We start from the raw sequence: 16,153 nt of genomic DNA on the forward strand, positions 1-16,153 counted from the left end.
AACCAAATCATTAGCTCAGAGGTACAATATTCTATGCTTCTACTAGATGTGAAAGACAAAACCTGTTTTTAGAAAGAACTTGAATGATGTCCTGCATAAATTCCATTGTGTTGACGTATTTAAGAATGAGCAAACAGTAATACATAAATATTTTAACTTGATTTATTTTCTGAACCAGCTAAATAAATCTTTGTTAAATCTATTCCATATCTCTGCTTTAATCATTCACAAAATTAACATAAGTTCTTCTGAATTAGGCTTTTAATTAATACAGTAGATTAATATGAAAGTCACAAATACAAGTAATGGTTTATTCAATTTATTTCGTAAACTGAATTCAAGAACCTTCATTTCTGATGATCTTTGAAACATAATGCAAGATGTCTTTTTACACATGACAGAAATTGATTCCCATTAATGAAAAAATATTAATTCGCTGTTCATGAATCATATTTTATGTAAAGTACATTGAAGAAAAATCTGTACTGCTTTAAAAGTGGTAAATTCAATTCCAAGAAGAAGAAGAAGAAGAAGAAGAAGAAGAAGAAGAAGAAGAAGAAGAAGAAGAAGAAGAAGAAGAAGAAGAAGAAGAAGAAGAAGAAGAAGAAGAAGGTGGTGGTGGTGAAGAAAACTGATTTAATTTGAACAAAACAAGCCTAAACTGATTTGCTGAAGCTGTAAGCCACACTAGTCACTGGGTTAAAAGAAATTAATAAAAGCTTTGCTTCCCTTTTTTGTCTCAAAGTATATTTCCACACATTTAATGCAAACAGTCCTGCAAAGTCCCAGTGATAGCATTCCATTTATATTATTTCTTTTCACAATTGCTATGGAGAGGTGTAACGAAGATAATTCTTGCCCGATGGAAGTTGCTTAGTGCAAATCCCTCCTGGAAACAGCTTTTTGGCTTCTTCATCTGATAAGCTTGGAACAACCATGACCTGGTCTCCAGCCTCACAAAGAAAGAAAAGAAAAGAAAATTAATAATAATTTTATTCTTATTTGTATAGCCCAGCCCTAGAACTTTCAATCAATAAATCAGATTACATGAAATGCTATCATCTTCTCAGACATATATTATTGCATTATAGATGTTACTGCATATATTCTACATTTCAAACTATGATGAACATTTCTATAGTTGAAATATCTTAACATGTTTCATGTAGTTCACAAAATAGTTATAATGCATACATCTAAGACTAGGATATAGTTCTGCACCTCTTTATACCACCTCAATCCACCTCTTTATACCACCTCAAGCATTTTGTTAAAACTATCTGTCCTGGAAATGCAAAAAAAGCACAAACTCCTACAAAACAATGGCTACCGATTTTGTCTCATATTACCTTGATATTTAAAATAATTTACAAACTAGGTGCTCTGTATGTACACAGAAACAGACAAAATACAGAACATTACTCCCCCTGGCAATAAGATATATTGCCAAATTGGAATATTCTTCCACAAATATTCAAAACACCTTTCGTGTAATTTTCCAAACAAAAATGAAATTTATCAAGATTTCACAAGGTTTCTTAATCATTTTTTCTCTCCCCCTGCTTTTTTAAAAAGGCATTTTCAACTGATGAACTTATGAGCATTATAGAACCTGAATTAGGAAATCCATATTTCAGCTTTTAAATTGGTTTGAAAAATATAAATTGTATCAATGTGGCAAATTCAGGTTACTCTAATAAAACTAACCCTAATGTTTTAAGGCACAAAAAATATTAATGGAAATGCTGATTAAAAAAATAAAAAAGCTTACAAGCCTAAATTGGAGTATACTTGTAAGAAATTGAAGTTTATAAGAGATTATGGCTGGAGAGCCCACAATTGTTTATAGGGCTGTCATAAATATATCTATGATTTTTAAAAATATCATCAGGACCATGAATCCTTCCATTTAGGACAATGGTAACTTGGTAATTCCCAACACTAAATAGTACTCTCAGGAGATCTTTCTCTGATTCATGAAGGTCATTATCCAATCTATTTGAATATTGTTGTATTTAGCAATATATAGAAAAATCTGTTTCTTCAAAAGCTTTCACTGTAACTGAATAAAATTTTAGATTAAAATGGATTTATATAAATAAACATCTACCTTCCAGTCAACAGGTGTAGCAACCTTCTTAATAGCTGTTAATTGCAAGGAGTCAACAACTCTTAGAATCTCATCAAAGTTTCTTCCAGTGGTTGCTGGGTAGAGGATAGAGAGTTTCAGTTTCTTATCTGGGCCAAAAATAAATACCTACAGGACAAAGTTACAGAATTGTAAATAAAACAAATTATCGCATAAATACTACTGTTCCATAAATTATCAATTTCTGGCAATCTTTTATGGAATTATATAGTTCAACTATTTAGTGTTACATTTTTCCTATGACAAATAGCAAATGCATTGGGGGGCAGTGTATTTAATAAAATGTAATTTTGGGTAGAATTTTCCCATATAGCCTAAGTTCTAAGTTCAAAATCATTTTTATCCAGTATTTGTTATCTTAAACCTGGCACAATTATGATATGTTTTATCATTAAAATGGGAAATGTTTATGTAAGATTACTTATGTACAAAAGAAATTTGCGACATAGATGGGAACTTTCCTGCACAACTATTCTTTTTTATATATATCTTACAAATATACATACATATTCAAAAACACACACACCGCAGCACAAAAGGGAAGATTAGTAAATAACATAACAATTGAAAGATTAGAGGAAAATCTACCTGTCAATATATTTCATGTTGAGTTTGTTATAAATGGAGGCGGGTTGGGTTCCTCCTGGTTCACCTGAACCTGTAGCGACCCACTGGTGATGTGATGTTCATGTCACTAAATTGGATTGGTTGATGCCACCATCTTTTTATTTTTATTTTTTAAAAAACAATTTCTGGGGTTTTTTTTCCCCTTCTGCATGGAATCCTGGGGGGGTAGGAGTGGGGGTCGTCTTAGTCCCAGCCGGTTTTTGCATCCCTGGATCCCCTCAACTTTTCAGTCCCAGAAAGTGGCTGAAAAATGCCTTCCTGTTTTGCAGCCATGCACCATTTTCTGTCCTTGCATCCTTCCCATTTTTGTTTTTTCCTTCCACTCTGAAAGGAGCTTCAAGCAAAAAGAAGCGGAGGGGGGGAGGGGAAGGATTGGGGAGAATGAAAAGGAGGAGGGCTTTCAGGCTCAGGGAGGGCTTGAAGAATTCAGAAAGTGCCTTTCCCCTTTTCTCTTGTGCTGCTTTTATTTCCAAAGCCCACCTCCCCGCTCCTCTCTCTATCCTTAAAAATGGAGCTCTTGGTCCAAAGCAATTGGTGTGAAATGAAAAGAAGATTTAAAGGAAACAAAGTTGAGCTAGTTTGTAAGGAAAACAAGTACTGACAAGGTTTGGTGCAAGCCATACTAATATTCCAAACTAATAAGCCTTAATGTCTGATTAAAATGGGTAGTATTTTCCATTTGAAGAAGAAAAGCTTAGCTCAGACTATTGCTATTAATTTCTTAAAGGTTAGTCCCCTTCTTCCCTTCCCTTAGTCTTTATGTAGTTGAGAGATAGGGTATTGATTAGTATCAGGTGTATTATAGAGAGAAATGAAAACTACTGTAACAACAGATACTTTGTGCCCAAACCATGTGTGTTTTGGTGGGGTGGGGAGAAAGGAAGAAAGAGGAAATGTGTGTGTGTGAGAGAGAGAGAGAGAGACAAAGAAAGAAAGAAGGAGGAAAGGAGAGACAAGAAAGAGAGAGAGAGAGAGAGAAGAGAAAGGAAGGGAGGGGGAAAGAGAGAACTCTGCTATTATTTTTCATTGTTCCATTATTTAGCACGTGTTAATATTTTATACTGACCTTGCACCCAAGAGTGATTTTACTGCCTTTCTTTTGCCCAAGGCTTCCACATATTTTTCAGTAATTTACATGCATTGCTTGTCTATAGTCCAGAGCATAAATGGGTGTGTTTTTATTTGTAAATCAGGTTGTATAAGTCCAGCTTAATAAACTGATATGTCAAGTTTTACATATATAAGAGAAAGAACTCTTGTGATCTTTGACTTTTAAGCTTGCTGTCAAATGTCAGCAATAACAGATTAAATAGAAATAAGTCAATGAACCGTACATAAGCAACCGAGAAAGCTGCAGCCTGCAAAAAAGCAATATTAAAGGGACAATGCATAGATATTTACCACACGAGCAGTCAAAGGCATTCCATCTTTGCCTATCTCATCTGGATCCAGCATGCCAAGTTGGACTGAAAGTTCCCGTTTTAAATCAGCAATTATTGGAAAAGGGAGTTTGTCACTAGGCTTATCGCTGTTGTAGGCATTGATATCCTGCAAAAGTGGGAAATGTAATGTTGTATTAAAAATGTATTCAATTACCATTAGTACAAAGTCAACTCTGAACAAAATAGTGCTGTTTCATTTAGTTATAAAAACTTTGTTTTTAAAAGCCCTTTATAATGATTTATAAAAATGATGAAAACACTCAAAACTGTTTAAGCCAGAGTAAAATAAACAAAAACAGCTTAATTTAAAAAAAAACAAAATGCTGCAAAGAGGCTTTTGAAACATTTTATTAGTGCTAATGGAAAAAAATGTGGAAAGTCACATTCAAAATGGGGAAACTAAGATATTTGTTTAACTAAACTGTACAGCCATTTGAGACTACCAATTTTTTTGTGAAGTACTGGCTCTCCACAGAAGTGATTTCTTTATACGAGAAGCCAATTATTAGCCTCCTTACTGAAATGGCATGCCTAGTTTCTTGCATAAGTTGTAAAGCAGAGAAGTGGAAAATTTAGGGCCCTAGGGCCACAGTTCTATAGTTAGGCAACTAAGTAATGGTGACATACTACCAGCAGAAGGAAGATTAAGAGCCAGACACAAAAATAAGTTAGAGATATTTTCCATCAGACAATGCTGGCATATTTTATAATTAATCTAGATATATTTTATGATTAATACAGGTGGACAAGACCCTGTTGTCAGCAAAAAAACCTGAATGATTTTTGGTAAGTGAAATTTTGATCTATATGTAAGTTATAGAGCACATCTGGCCAAATTTTTAAAAAATCAATGAGACAATCAAGAAATCCCTGAATAGACTAGACTGAGAAATAAAAAAATACTTCCTGGAAGAAGGTAATGTCAAAGAATTTCAATGTACAATATACTATCATAGGTAGTCTTCAACTTACAACTTTAACAGAGGCTGCTCATTAACAATCAGAAGATGATCATAAAGTGGGTCACTTTTCCCCCCCTCTTTGCAATGCTCATTAAACAAATTACAATTGTTAAGTGAATCTACAGTTGTTAAGCATATGCCATTAATAACCAAATGGTTATTAAGTTAAATAATTGTTCTCTATGGGGCATTTTGCTGAAAACTGGAAGCAAACACAGGTTTTCAGCAAAGTTGTAAATTGTGGTTTCATGCCCATGATACCGTGAATGCGGATTGACTGTCAAGAGTCTCAAATATGATTATGTGATCATATGAGAAGAGCTGGCCACCAAAACTGGCTCTTAAGTATCTTTTAGGAGGTCAGTTGTAACTTTGAAAAGTGGCTAAACTGGTTTCAAGTCAAGGAGTACTAGTACATGGGCTCCTTATAGTCAGCAGGAACCAAACTCAAGATCTAAGAAGTTACTTTACATGCTTTCATGAATTCTTCTCAAATGTCCCATTTTCTACAGTGCAAGGTTGAATCCAATGTCTGGAGCACAATATGAATTCAATATATTATTTGAATTGCCTTTTAAATGTACTGTACTAAGATGATATGCACAAAGTAATTCATATAAAAGATAGAGTAGGTAGAGTATCTACGAAAGTTAAGTAAGCAGTAGCAGATATGAGAAAATAAGTATACTGTATGTATTTTTGGGAAGAGAAACAAGCAAAACCAATTATTGTGGATGATGCTACTGAACATTTTTGCTTTTTCTCATTTAATAATTTGTCTGAACTTTAAAAACTTTAAGATGCCATTTTCATTAAATAACATCAGCCTTTTGAATGCTACTTTTTATGCCTAAGTTTTTAACTGAAAGTCCAATTAATTTACATACAATTTATTCATCTGCAGCTTTATAAAAATTTGCATGCTAGTATTTTGTGCATATGAAACGATTTCTAAAGTTTAGCATCTCTTTAAAAAAAAACTCTGTATAAATAATTAAGTGACTTCACCGAACGCAGGGAACATCTTGAGATTTCTTTGAACAGTCAACCTACTCACCTACCCACTGGGTATTAAAAAAAGATGAGCAATTTTTATTTTCCTTTTTTAGAAATCAGAGTGGACTTTTTATTTTAGTAGATTTCATACACTGTTTTCAAGCAGTGCATAGGCAATGTTTACTTGTGCTTTCTAGAAAAGGAATTGTTTTTCAATTATCTGGAAAAACAGCTGAACAATTTTAAAAAATCTGTACAGAGCAGCAGCACAGCAGTAGTGTCATGTTACTAAGTACTGTCAACAGTCCTAATAAAAGTTTTACATTGCTGCTCTTCAGTTATTATTTTGTATATATGAAATTAGTTATTCTTTCTATAGAAGCACTTATTTCAATTTTTTAAAAAGATAACAGTATGTACAAGATTATATAACTTGTTATAAATAACTAAATAATGGAGTAATTAAACATGCATAATGAAATGCATTCTTCGGTTGAATTTGGTCTGAGCTTCAAGCTTAAAGAGTTTTGAAAGTATTAAAAAGTGCAGCTCTGCACGAAATGTTTAGCAAGTTCTAACACAAACAAAAATATAACTTTATGACAAGTAAGCTATGTGTTTACATTAAGAGGCTGTCCTTTCTATGTGTTTTCAATGCAGCAAGCTGTCCTATCATGGTGGTACGGTACTACAAATGATTTAGCACCAGATTTAAACAGCGCATGTGACAATTTTGCTATGCATTTTTTTCATTTGCTGGTATAGTCATATCCAAACTAACTTTTTAAAAAATCTGTCATGTATTAGAGCACAGGAAAGGATAATTATAAATTTATGAACCTCATGAAATTTATTTATTTTGACACATTTCCTATAATAAGCCTTCCAAAATACAAGTCAGGATGACTGAGTACTGCAAATGGTGAGGCAAGAAGCCACATTTTCAGGTTGGACACAACCCTGTTATATAAGTACTACCTAGGTATCTCCTGATCTTTGAGGTAAGAAGAGAATGATCAAATTTTTGTTTACTCAAAAGCCTTGTAATTTAAACCCTAATACAAACTTTTCTGTAATGCTCAATCTCTTTTTAATGGCTTTTATCTTGTCTGCAGGAAATCAACTCAAGCAGCAAAGGTGCCTAAAAACTCCTCCTGTGATCTAGTTCCTGTACATTGGCTTCAAAGTTAGGATAACCAAGGTTTAGTGTTTATGAAAACTTCTGGGTGTGAAAACTGATGTCAGATGTAATTATATCAGCATAAAATTAAATCCACTATTCTGTAAAGAGAATAACTATCAAAACAATCTTAATGCTTCAATATATTTATTGATACATACAAATTACTATCTTTACTGTAATTTTAATTTTGTCTTACACTTCGAAAAAATTGCTTTATTGATACACACGCTTAAACCTGTTTACTCTATAATGTGTCACACCTAAACCTCCGTTCCTTCTAAGCTGCGCACGTCTGCGCACGGGCCCCCCAAAACACCCCCCGCGCACCCTTTTACAAGGGTGCGCAAGGAGCTGCCCCCACCCCCCGCGCCTCCAGCCCCCTCGCGCCCCTGGCTTCTCGCTGCTGCCCCCCGCCCGCCCGATCCGCCTGTCTCCTCCTCCGCTTCCCGCCTTGGGGTGCGGCTCCTCCCGCAGCGGGAACACCCGCCCCGCTGCTCTCGCAGTCCCTTCGCCAAGAGAGCTTTCGTCCCGGGCTGTCAGCGAGGGGGCTGCAGGAGAGGCGGGGCAGGCGTTCTCACAGCGGAGACCGGCGAAGGTGATTTTCAATGTCGGCGAAGGTGATTTTCAACGTGCCCAACATTGAAAATCACCTTCACCAGTCTCCGCTGTGAGAAGAACAGAGAGAGAACGAGAGAGAGTGAGAGCAACAGACAGAGCAAGATAGAGAGAAAGTAAGAAAGACAGAGAGAGAGAAATAGGGGGGAGAGAAAGAGATAGCAAGAGAGAGAAAGAAAACAGAGAACGAGTGAGAGAGGGAGAAAGAAAACAAGAGAGAAAGTGAGAAAAAGAGAGAGAGAGCAAGAGGGGGAGAGAGAGAGAGAAAGAAAGCAAGCAAGCAAGGAAGTGAGAGACAGAGAAAGCAAGAGAGAGAAAGAAGAGTGGAAGGAAGAGAGAGAAAGAGAGAAATTGTAGAAAAAAGGGGAGAAAAAAAGAGAAATGAGAAAATGATTGAGGCAGAGAATGACAGGAAAGAGAGAGAAACAGAGAGAGAAGTGACTCTTGATTTAAAGCATATGGTAAAAGCACTTAAATAATAACAGAGAAAAAAACCCCCAGCCCTCACCTGTTTTTATTAATAGTTATGTTTTTGGTTTTGCTGGTTGTTTTAGTTTGAATAGTAATGGATTTTGTTTTTTTTTAATTATTAATTTCTTTTAATAAAAAAGAAGGGATTTTTTTCTTATTTGTTTGTTTGTTTGTTTATTTCTATGCCGCCCAGTCCCAAGGGGGCTGCCGCTCAGACACTATACTTTTCTGCCCACACCGAAAAAAAATTAGAGGGAACATTGACCTAAACTATGATGCTAGGAATTATTGTCTATTATATTTAAAGGAAATATAATTCTGAAACCTCAGCAACGGTTTTGTTTTTATTTTTTTCATACATTGAGACAGGAAAGAGTACTCTAAAAAGGCCTTTTCTTTTAAAAATAAAATGTGAAAATCACCGTCCAGCCTACAGACATGATTAATCCTGCCCATTTCAGCAATCCCTCAAAACATTAAATGCAGATTATCAAAATGTTTTCCATGCCTCACTGAAAATAACATTCCAATTCTTAGCGTGCCTCTTTCTTTTTGTCATCGCGCCCCCCCCCCTCAAAAATACCTTGCACCAAGCGTGGTGGTCACTGACAGAATCAATAGAGAGGGCTATTAATTTAACATTTCGCTTGGCAAATTCTGGTGCTAATTTTGCTGCTCGACCAAGTTCTGTGGTACACACTGGAGTAAAGTCCCTTGGATGAGAGAAGAGGATGCCCCATCTGAAAGAAAAAGAATCACATGGCAGATAGCATTGAAGGCTAGTGAGCCAGAGCTTATTTAAACTGTTATTTCAAAGTTTTTTTCAACTGTGAACTGGCTAGCTGAGAGGACTCGACACTGGATAGCATCAAGAAAGTTTATAGCTTGGAGTATTTAAATGATTCTTCTCCTTAATTTTACTCCTTTCCCCCTTTTTCTGATTTTTGAGCACTACAGCTCAGCCATTTCCAATACAATGTATCAGATAAGAAGGACTTTAAATCCCATATCCTAAACAAAGCTCAATCTTTTGTTTGCTAGGGATTATGGGATCTAAAATCAAATTTATCCTAGGGGACACCTGGGTGGAGAAGGCTAGGCCATCCCATGGCAGAATTCTGGAGAACTAGAAAGCTTAGTTGCTTTAATAATTTTAACATATCCCATCCTCCCCCCCCCCCCCCATATTCTTTATTATCTTTGTTCTTTCCACTTACGGTACCTTGTACTCGCCCCATTATGCAACACATAGCATTTCATTTGGTTCTTAGTCATGAATACCTTCTCAATTAAAGCACTGTCCAGTGCCAAAGAGATTATAACCTTGGCAAGGCTTCATTACTGTTGCTCCATTAATAGCTAATGCTACCATCCACCTCTCCAAACTGGTCTGCCTGGATTTCTAGGTCTTTTGGTGGAAATACACATGTACAATATACCCAGATATTTTTGAAGAGTAGAACAATATTCCAAAATCCTTTGTGCAAGATCCAGCTTTTGCTTGACAATGTACGAGCAATGGTTACCGGTAAGTCAAATTTGAATTGAGTAGCTAGTTTCAATAAAAGTGGAGATTGCAGTTACATACATGCTATAGTTGCAAACAAACTCTTCCCTTTTTATTACTTTTTAGAAATTAAGCATAATGGAATAAAAAATGTTAATGAAGTAATATTTTCTTCTAAGAGCTGTGGGGTCATTTGAAACAAAATGTTAAAAATTCTACATATTGTTATATAATCCATATGAGAAAAATATATTTCAAGTTTAATTCGTCTTAATGCTTAATTTATGTCTACACTTTCTGTCTTGGTAATTTTTGGTTTATTCTGATGTGTGAGCCAATTTCAAGCAAAAAATATGATTTCTAAAATTATACAAGTTAGCAAATGGTTTAGCAAACAGTAATTCAAGTGAAGAAGACCTCATTATGGCTTATTCAGTTGCATGAAAGTTACACAGAGGCTGTTCATATTATCAAGGATTTGTTAAAGAGTTACTGTTAAAAAGGCAACGGTAATATAATTTCCATTCTGTACATTTGTTATCATTTTGAGATTACAGTACTTTGGATTGTTATAAATATTTATGGATGTGTTGGCGACAGAAGCTGCTGTAATAACATAAATGTTGCAGACAGTACTATGTAATTTGGATGCTGGAGCAGAAAAGTAGTGTAGGAAGTTAGCACCCACCCTCTTCCTAGAGGAATGAAGTGTTTTAGGAAATATTAAAAAGGCAGAATATTCTATTTCGTTGGATGAGAAAAGGAGAAACATGTTTGAAAGCACACCTGCACATCCACAGGCCTCATTGAAGCCTCTGGGCTATTTTTTGCCATCCACAGGCTCCTGAGGCTTTCCTGAAGCCTGGGGAGGACAAAAACAGCCTCCTCTAGCCCTCCAGAAGACCAAAAATCAGTTGCCAGCGTGCATGTGCGTGTTGGAGTTGACATAGGGCAACACTTAGCGTACCCTCAGATATGGTTCTATATGCCCCCTGTGGCATACGTGCCATAGGTTCTCTATCATGGCCTTATACCATTTCAGATGAATGGTTGCCCAATTTTTTCTTTAAAACGTCCAGTGTTGGAACACCCACAATATCTGGAGGCAAGTTGCTCCACTGATTAATTATTATCACTGTCAGGAAATTTCTGCTTAGTTCTAAATTGCTTCTCTCATGGATAAATTTCCATCTATTGCTTCTTGTTCTGCCTTCAGGTGCATTGGATAACAATCCCTTAGATATTGGAACACTTCTATCATGTCTCCCCTAGTCCTTCTTTTCATTAAACTATCCAATTCGTATAATTGTTCATATGTTTTAGCCTCTACATTTTGTTCCCTAATTGTCTTTGTTGTTTTTTTCTCTACAACATGGATTTCCATGTGAATTTGCTTAGCAGGTAAATATCCACATTCATCCTTCAGTATTCCTGATTTTAATATATTCTATCCTGTAATCTTGCCTATTGCAAAGATTCATTTTGTCTTTAGTTTTTCCCAATTTGGTATCTTCTATATACAGTATATCAAACTCCAACCTCTGAAACTCTCATCCACCATATCCTTCTCACATTGGCTAAGAACTAATACTCTGGAAATTGCCAAACTGGACTCTAGTCAAGCAACTGCTACCGGGAAAACAAAACTAATTGAGCAACAGGAATGTACCCTTTGCTCTTTTGTCTATACCAACTAGAATGAAATGATTTGTCTCAGAGTTGCACTTTAATGTTAACCCAAGTGATTATATCAGATTTAAAGAAAGCAGAGTTTTGCATTTCCACTATGATGAACAAATGTTTTGTATTTTATGTATTGCCAGAGTAATATTATATTGGAGGAGCATAAATAAATTGTTTTTCTATAAATCTAGTTATAAAACTATTCCAAAAGTTATTATTATATATTTCTAAGCCTAATGATTAATTCAACCTGGAAAATGACTGCAATTTTCATTAATAAAAAAAATATCCATACAAATATATGGGTCTAAGTTAGAATGTTCTAACAATATTGTAACACTGCTGCTCAAATGGAAAAGACAATTCCAACTCCTAATCCTTACAGACTTGCTATTGGCCCAAATTGAGTCATTTCAATGAATTCTTTATGGTATGCCTTTAAAATAGGGAAACTGATCAATTTGAATTTTGCTTATTACCAGACATATGTACCAGCATTTAAGCCTCCAACTTATCCTCTAAAAGCAATCAAATTAGAAGTCTTCAACTGCTATTTCCTGTTTTGTTCAAACCATGGGTTGGCAGCTTTGAAAAAACCCATACATCAGAGATTATAACCTGGTTTCTGGGCCAGGCAAATAAAAAAATGGTGATTACAAGACTTGATAAGACTGTGTGTGCGCTATAACCAAAGCTTGCCACAGATGATTAAATTGTGATTTTTAAAAATAAATCCTAAATAGTTATCAGATTACATTGCAAATTTATACCATTCATTACCTTGACTAGGAAGTGAGAAGCAAAATTTATTTTATTTATTTATTTTATTACTTAGATTTGTATGCCGCCCCTCTCCGAAGACTCGGGGCGGCTCACAACACGTGGAAACAAATCATAAATAATCTGACAAATTTAAAATATTAAAGATTTCTAAAAAGACCCCATATACTAACAGACATACACACAAGCATACCATATATAAATTAAACATGCCCAGGGGAAGATGTTTCAGTTCCCCCATGCCTGACGGCAAAGGTGGGTTTTAAGGAGTTTGCGGAAGGCAGGAACAGCAGGGGCAGTTCTAATCTCCGGGGGGAGTTGGTTCCAGAGGGCCGGTGCCGCCACAGAGAAGGCTCTTTCCCTGGGGCCCGCCAACCGACATTGTTTAGTTGACGGGACCCGGAGAAGGCCCACTCTGTGGGACCTAATCGGTCGCTGGGATTCGTGCGGCAGGAGGCGGTCTCGGAGATATTCTGGTCCAGTGCCATGAAGGGCTTTAAAGGTCATAACCAACACTTTGAATTCTGACCGGAAACTGATCGGCAGCCAATGCAGACTGCGGAGTGATGGTGAAACATGGGCATACCTAGGTAAGCCCATGACTGCTCTCGCAGCTGCATTCTGCACGATCTGAAGTTTCCGAACACTTTTCAAAGGTAGCCCTATGTAGAGAGCATTACAGTAGTCGAACCTCAAGGTGATGAGGGCATGAGTGACTGTGAGCAATGAGTCCCGGTCCAGATAGGGCCGCAATTGGTGCACCAGGCGAACCTGGGCAAACGCCCCCCTCGCCACAGCTGAGAGATGTTTTTCTAATGTGAGCTGTGGATCGAGGAGGACGCCCAAGTTGCGGACCCTCTCTGAGGGGGTCAATAATTCCCCCCCCCCAGGGTGATGGGCGGACAGATGGGATTGTCCTTGGGAGGCAAAACCCACAGCCACTCCGTCTTATCCGGGTTGAGCTTGAGTCTGTTGACACCCATCCAGGCCCCAACAGCCTCCAGGCACATCACTTCCACCGCTTCGTTGACTGGGCATGGGGTGGAGATGTAAAGCTGGGTATCATCCGCATATTGATGGTACCTCACCCCAAAATGGCAGCATTTTTGGTAACTAGACCTTTTGGGTTAATTTGAAGGACAACAGCACAGGTGTTTTCATAAAAGAGTATGAAACTAAAGGACTTTCATTTTTTAAAGCATCTACATCTTTTCCTGGGATGCATGGATAAATCAGAAAAATCCAAAAATCCAAAAAAAGCTATAATAATTGTTATGTTCTCCCTTCTGTCTTTTGAAATTGAACCTGAACCACTACACAAGCCTAATATCTATATCTATATCTATCTATCTATCTATCTATCTATCTATCTATCTATCTATCTATCTATCTATCTATCACTAAATATGTTAATTTTGTAGGTCCCAATTAGATGTTAATTTTGTAGGTCCCAATTAGATCTAAATTAGTTTCTTTTATTGTATGAGCTTAATGAATGTATTAAGTTTTGGATAAACTTAATACATTCATTAAGCTCATACAATAAAAGAAACCAATTTAGATCTAATTGGGACCTACAAAATCAACATACTTAGTATAATTCCCCAATGTAATTAAATTATTCTTAGTTTTTCCCCCAGTTTCCAAAGAAAAGCTGCCTGGCTCTAACCAAAACGGGCAGACAACAATACCACAATTCTTCCTTGCCCCATGGGATTTTAAAAAAACCAACCCAAGTTAAAAAGAGGGATGCTGACAAACCTCTCTTTCTAGCATCATATTTACAATACAGTAATAGAGTTTTGTTAGAAAATAAAAACAAGGCAGGTATTTGCCAGTGCTCTCCTGGAAATCTTATCAATTCATTCAAGAAAAAAGAGAAATTAAGATAGGGCAATAGAGAACATTTTGTAGACAGGAAGTGGCTGGGAATAATTTTATTAGTTTGCCTTCTAATAAATGGCTGTTCTGCAACTGACATTTCCCATGGAAACTATTTAATGAAGAGGAATTCCTTCCCTACAGCAACCATTATGTAAGAGGTTCTCCAACATTCTCAAAATTCAAAATGTGCCTCCAATAATTTAAAGATTGCCTACTTTGATTCAACAGTTATTGTGACACTAAATTCAGTACATTTTTAAGGTGATTAAGCACACAGCAAGTACAGTAGGTGCACTTCATGCTACAGAATACATTTAATTAGAAGGATAGAAGAATAAAGGTTAAATTAAGAAACTCTGAAGACCACAAGCTAAGAAGACTGTACCCACTTAACTCAAAAGTGCAGCACAGGAAAACTTTGCCAAGGACTCTCTGATCCACCATTCAGTTCATTTTTGTGAACAAAGTGTTTTAGAAAATTCAAAAGAATATGAACAATTTATCAGCATATTTTCTCAGTAACTTACTCAAAAGGTTTCTGAGAACATAGAGCTTGTTGATATATTAACTCTTTTGAAAGCCACATTTTGTGACAATAAATATTGTACAATAAAAAACCTATTCAATACATGCATGGTTTTTTTCTCTTTGAACTTTTTGCCCACCAATTTCAATGGGACTTTGCATTCCAGCCTTAAGAAGTAAGAATTAAAGTCCACTTCTTTCGCATTGTACATATTTCAATAAACAATTTATTCTTTAATTATTAAAACTATTTATATTCTACCTTTCATGGTAGGTTATAAGCCATACAGAAAATAATTATAAATAAATAAATAAATAAATAAATAAAGGTAGAACTATTGTTTGGCAGAACAAAAAGGAAACAAAGTTTTCCTTTTCCTTTGTTGTGGAGTTAGATAAGGAGAAATATTCCCATCCTCCACCCAAGACAGTTAATTCATGGTTTCCACAAATATGCTGCAGCCCTTTTAATTACTCTAGCTCAGGGGTCTCCAACCTTGGCAACTTTAAGACTTGTGGATTTCAACTCCCAGAATTCCTCAGCCAGCAAAGCTGACTGGGGAATTCTGGGAGTTGAAGTCCAGATATCTTCACGTGGCCAAGGTTGGGAAACACTGCTCTAGGGCAGGGGAAGGCAAAGTTGGCCCTTCTATGACATGTGGATTTCAACTCCCAGAATTCCTGAGCTAGCATGATTTGGCTCAGGAATTCTGGGAGTTGAAGTCCACCAGTCATAGAAGAGCCAACTTTGCCCACCCCTGCTCTAAAGGGCGAAGCAGTCCTAGCAAGCGAGGACCACCGAACAGAGCAACCCTATTAACACCCAGTCACCGCGGTCGCCCCTCGTACTCACGAGTCTCCCAGGAATTCGTGGAAGCGGATGGGACCGTGCGTGGTGTCGGCCTGGAAATTAGGCGCCTCGTCTCCTAGCAGCAGGCCCGGCATGGTTCTCCTCAACGTTTGCTGCAAGAGCGAGCAGGAGCCTCAGCTGCGTCCGAACAACCGAAAGGCAGAGTGGAAGGAGTGCGGGAACAACGGGACCCACAGAGCCTAGCGAGGGGGCGCGGCTTTAAGGGGCGGAGACGGAAACCTTCCGCTGTGAGGCTTACTTACTCTCGCTTGTTAACAGAACGCCGCTTTTATAGCACAGTAGGTGCAGACGAAGGGAAGTTTACGGCTGTGTCGAATGTGAGTTTTCCGATTCTCTGAAGCAAGTCATCTTATGCTGCACGGCGGGGCTTCTTCACAATATTCATATAATTGCAGGCATAATTGGGGAGAAGGCTAAAAAGTCAGGCAATCGGGAGAGCAATTAGTGTTTTTATTTTA

The 16,153-nt window shown here is 36.9% G+C and overlaps 3 protein-coding genes across 4 annotated transcripts in view; 2 read left to right on the top strand and 1 right to left on the bottom strand.

The window, feature by feature from the left end:
• Positions 1-8,176, top strand: part of ANKRD45 (ankyrin repeat domain 45) — a 31,872-nt gene extending 23,696 nt beyond the window's left edge. Inside the window, exons 6-7 of the mRNA XM_070746793.1 lie at positions 4,960-5,004; positions 7,292-8,176. Of these exons, the coding sequence (XP_070602894.1) occupies positions 4,960-4,994 (35 nt within the window). The 3' untranslated portion in view covers positions 4,995-5,004; positions 7,292-8,176. The remainder of the gene's footprint in view (positions 1-4,959; positions 5,005-7,291) is intronic.
• Positions 149-15,979, bottom strand: PRDX6 (peroxiredoxin 6). The gene is made up of 5 exons (XM_070746795.1): positions 15,678-15,979; positions 9,029-9,185; positions 4,178-4,324; positions 2,111-2,257; positions 149-953 (listed from the first exon to the last, which is right to left on the bottom strand). Exons 1-5 carry the CDS (start codon positions 15,767-15,769, stop codon positions 828-830), a joined length of 669 nt encoding a protein of 222 aa, XP_070602896.1. The 5' UTR covers positions 15,770-15,979; the 3' UTR covers positions 149-827.
• TADA1 (transcriptional adaptor 1) overlaps positions 15,537-16,153 on the top strand; it is a 38,334-nt gene continuing 37,717 nt past the window's right edge. Inside the window, exon 1 of one of the 2 annotated variants that reach the window (XM_070746791.1) lies at positions 15,537-16,012. In XM_070746791.1, the coding sequence (XP_070602892.1) occupies positions 16,011-16,012 (2 nt within the window). In that variant the 5' untranslated portion in view covers positions 15,537-16,010. The remainder of the gene's footprint in view (positions 16,013-16,153) is intronic. The other variant, XM_070746792.1, reaches the window with a different exon arrangement.

This window comes from Erythrolamprus reginae, chromosome 3, assembly GCF_031021105.1.
Source record: "Erythrolamprus reginae isolate rEryReg1 chromosome 3, rEryReg1.hap1, whole genome shotgun sequence".
Classification (NCBI taxonomy): Eukaryota; Metazoa; Chordata; class Lepidosauria; order Squamata; family Dipsadidae; genus Erythrolamprus; species Erythrolamprus reginae.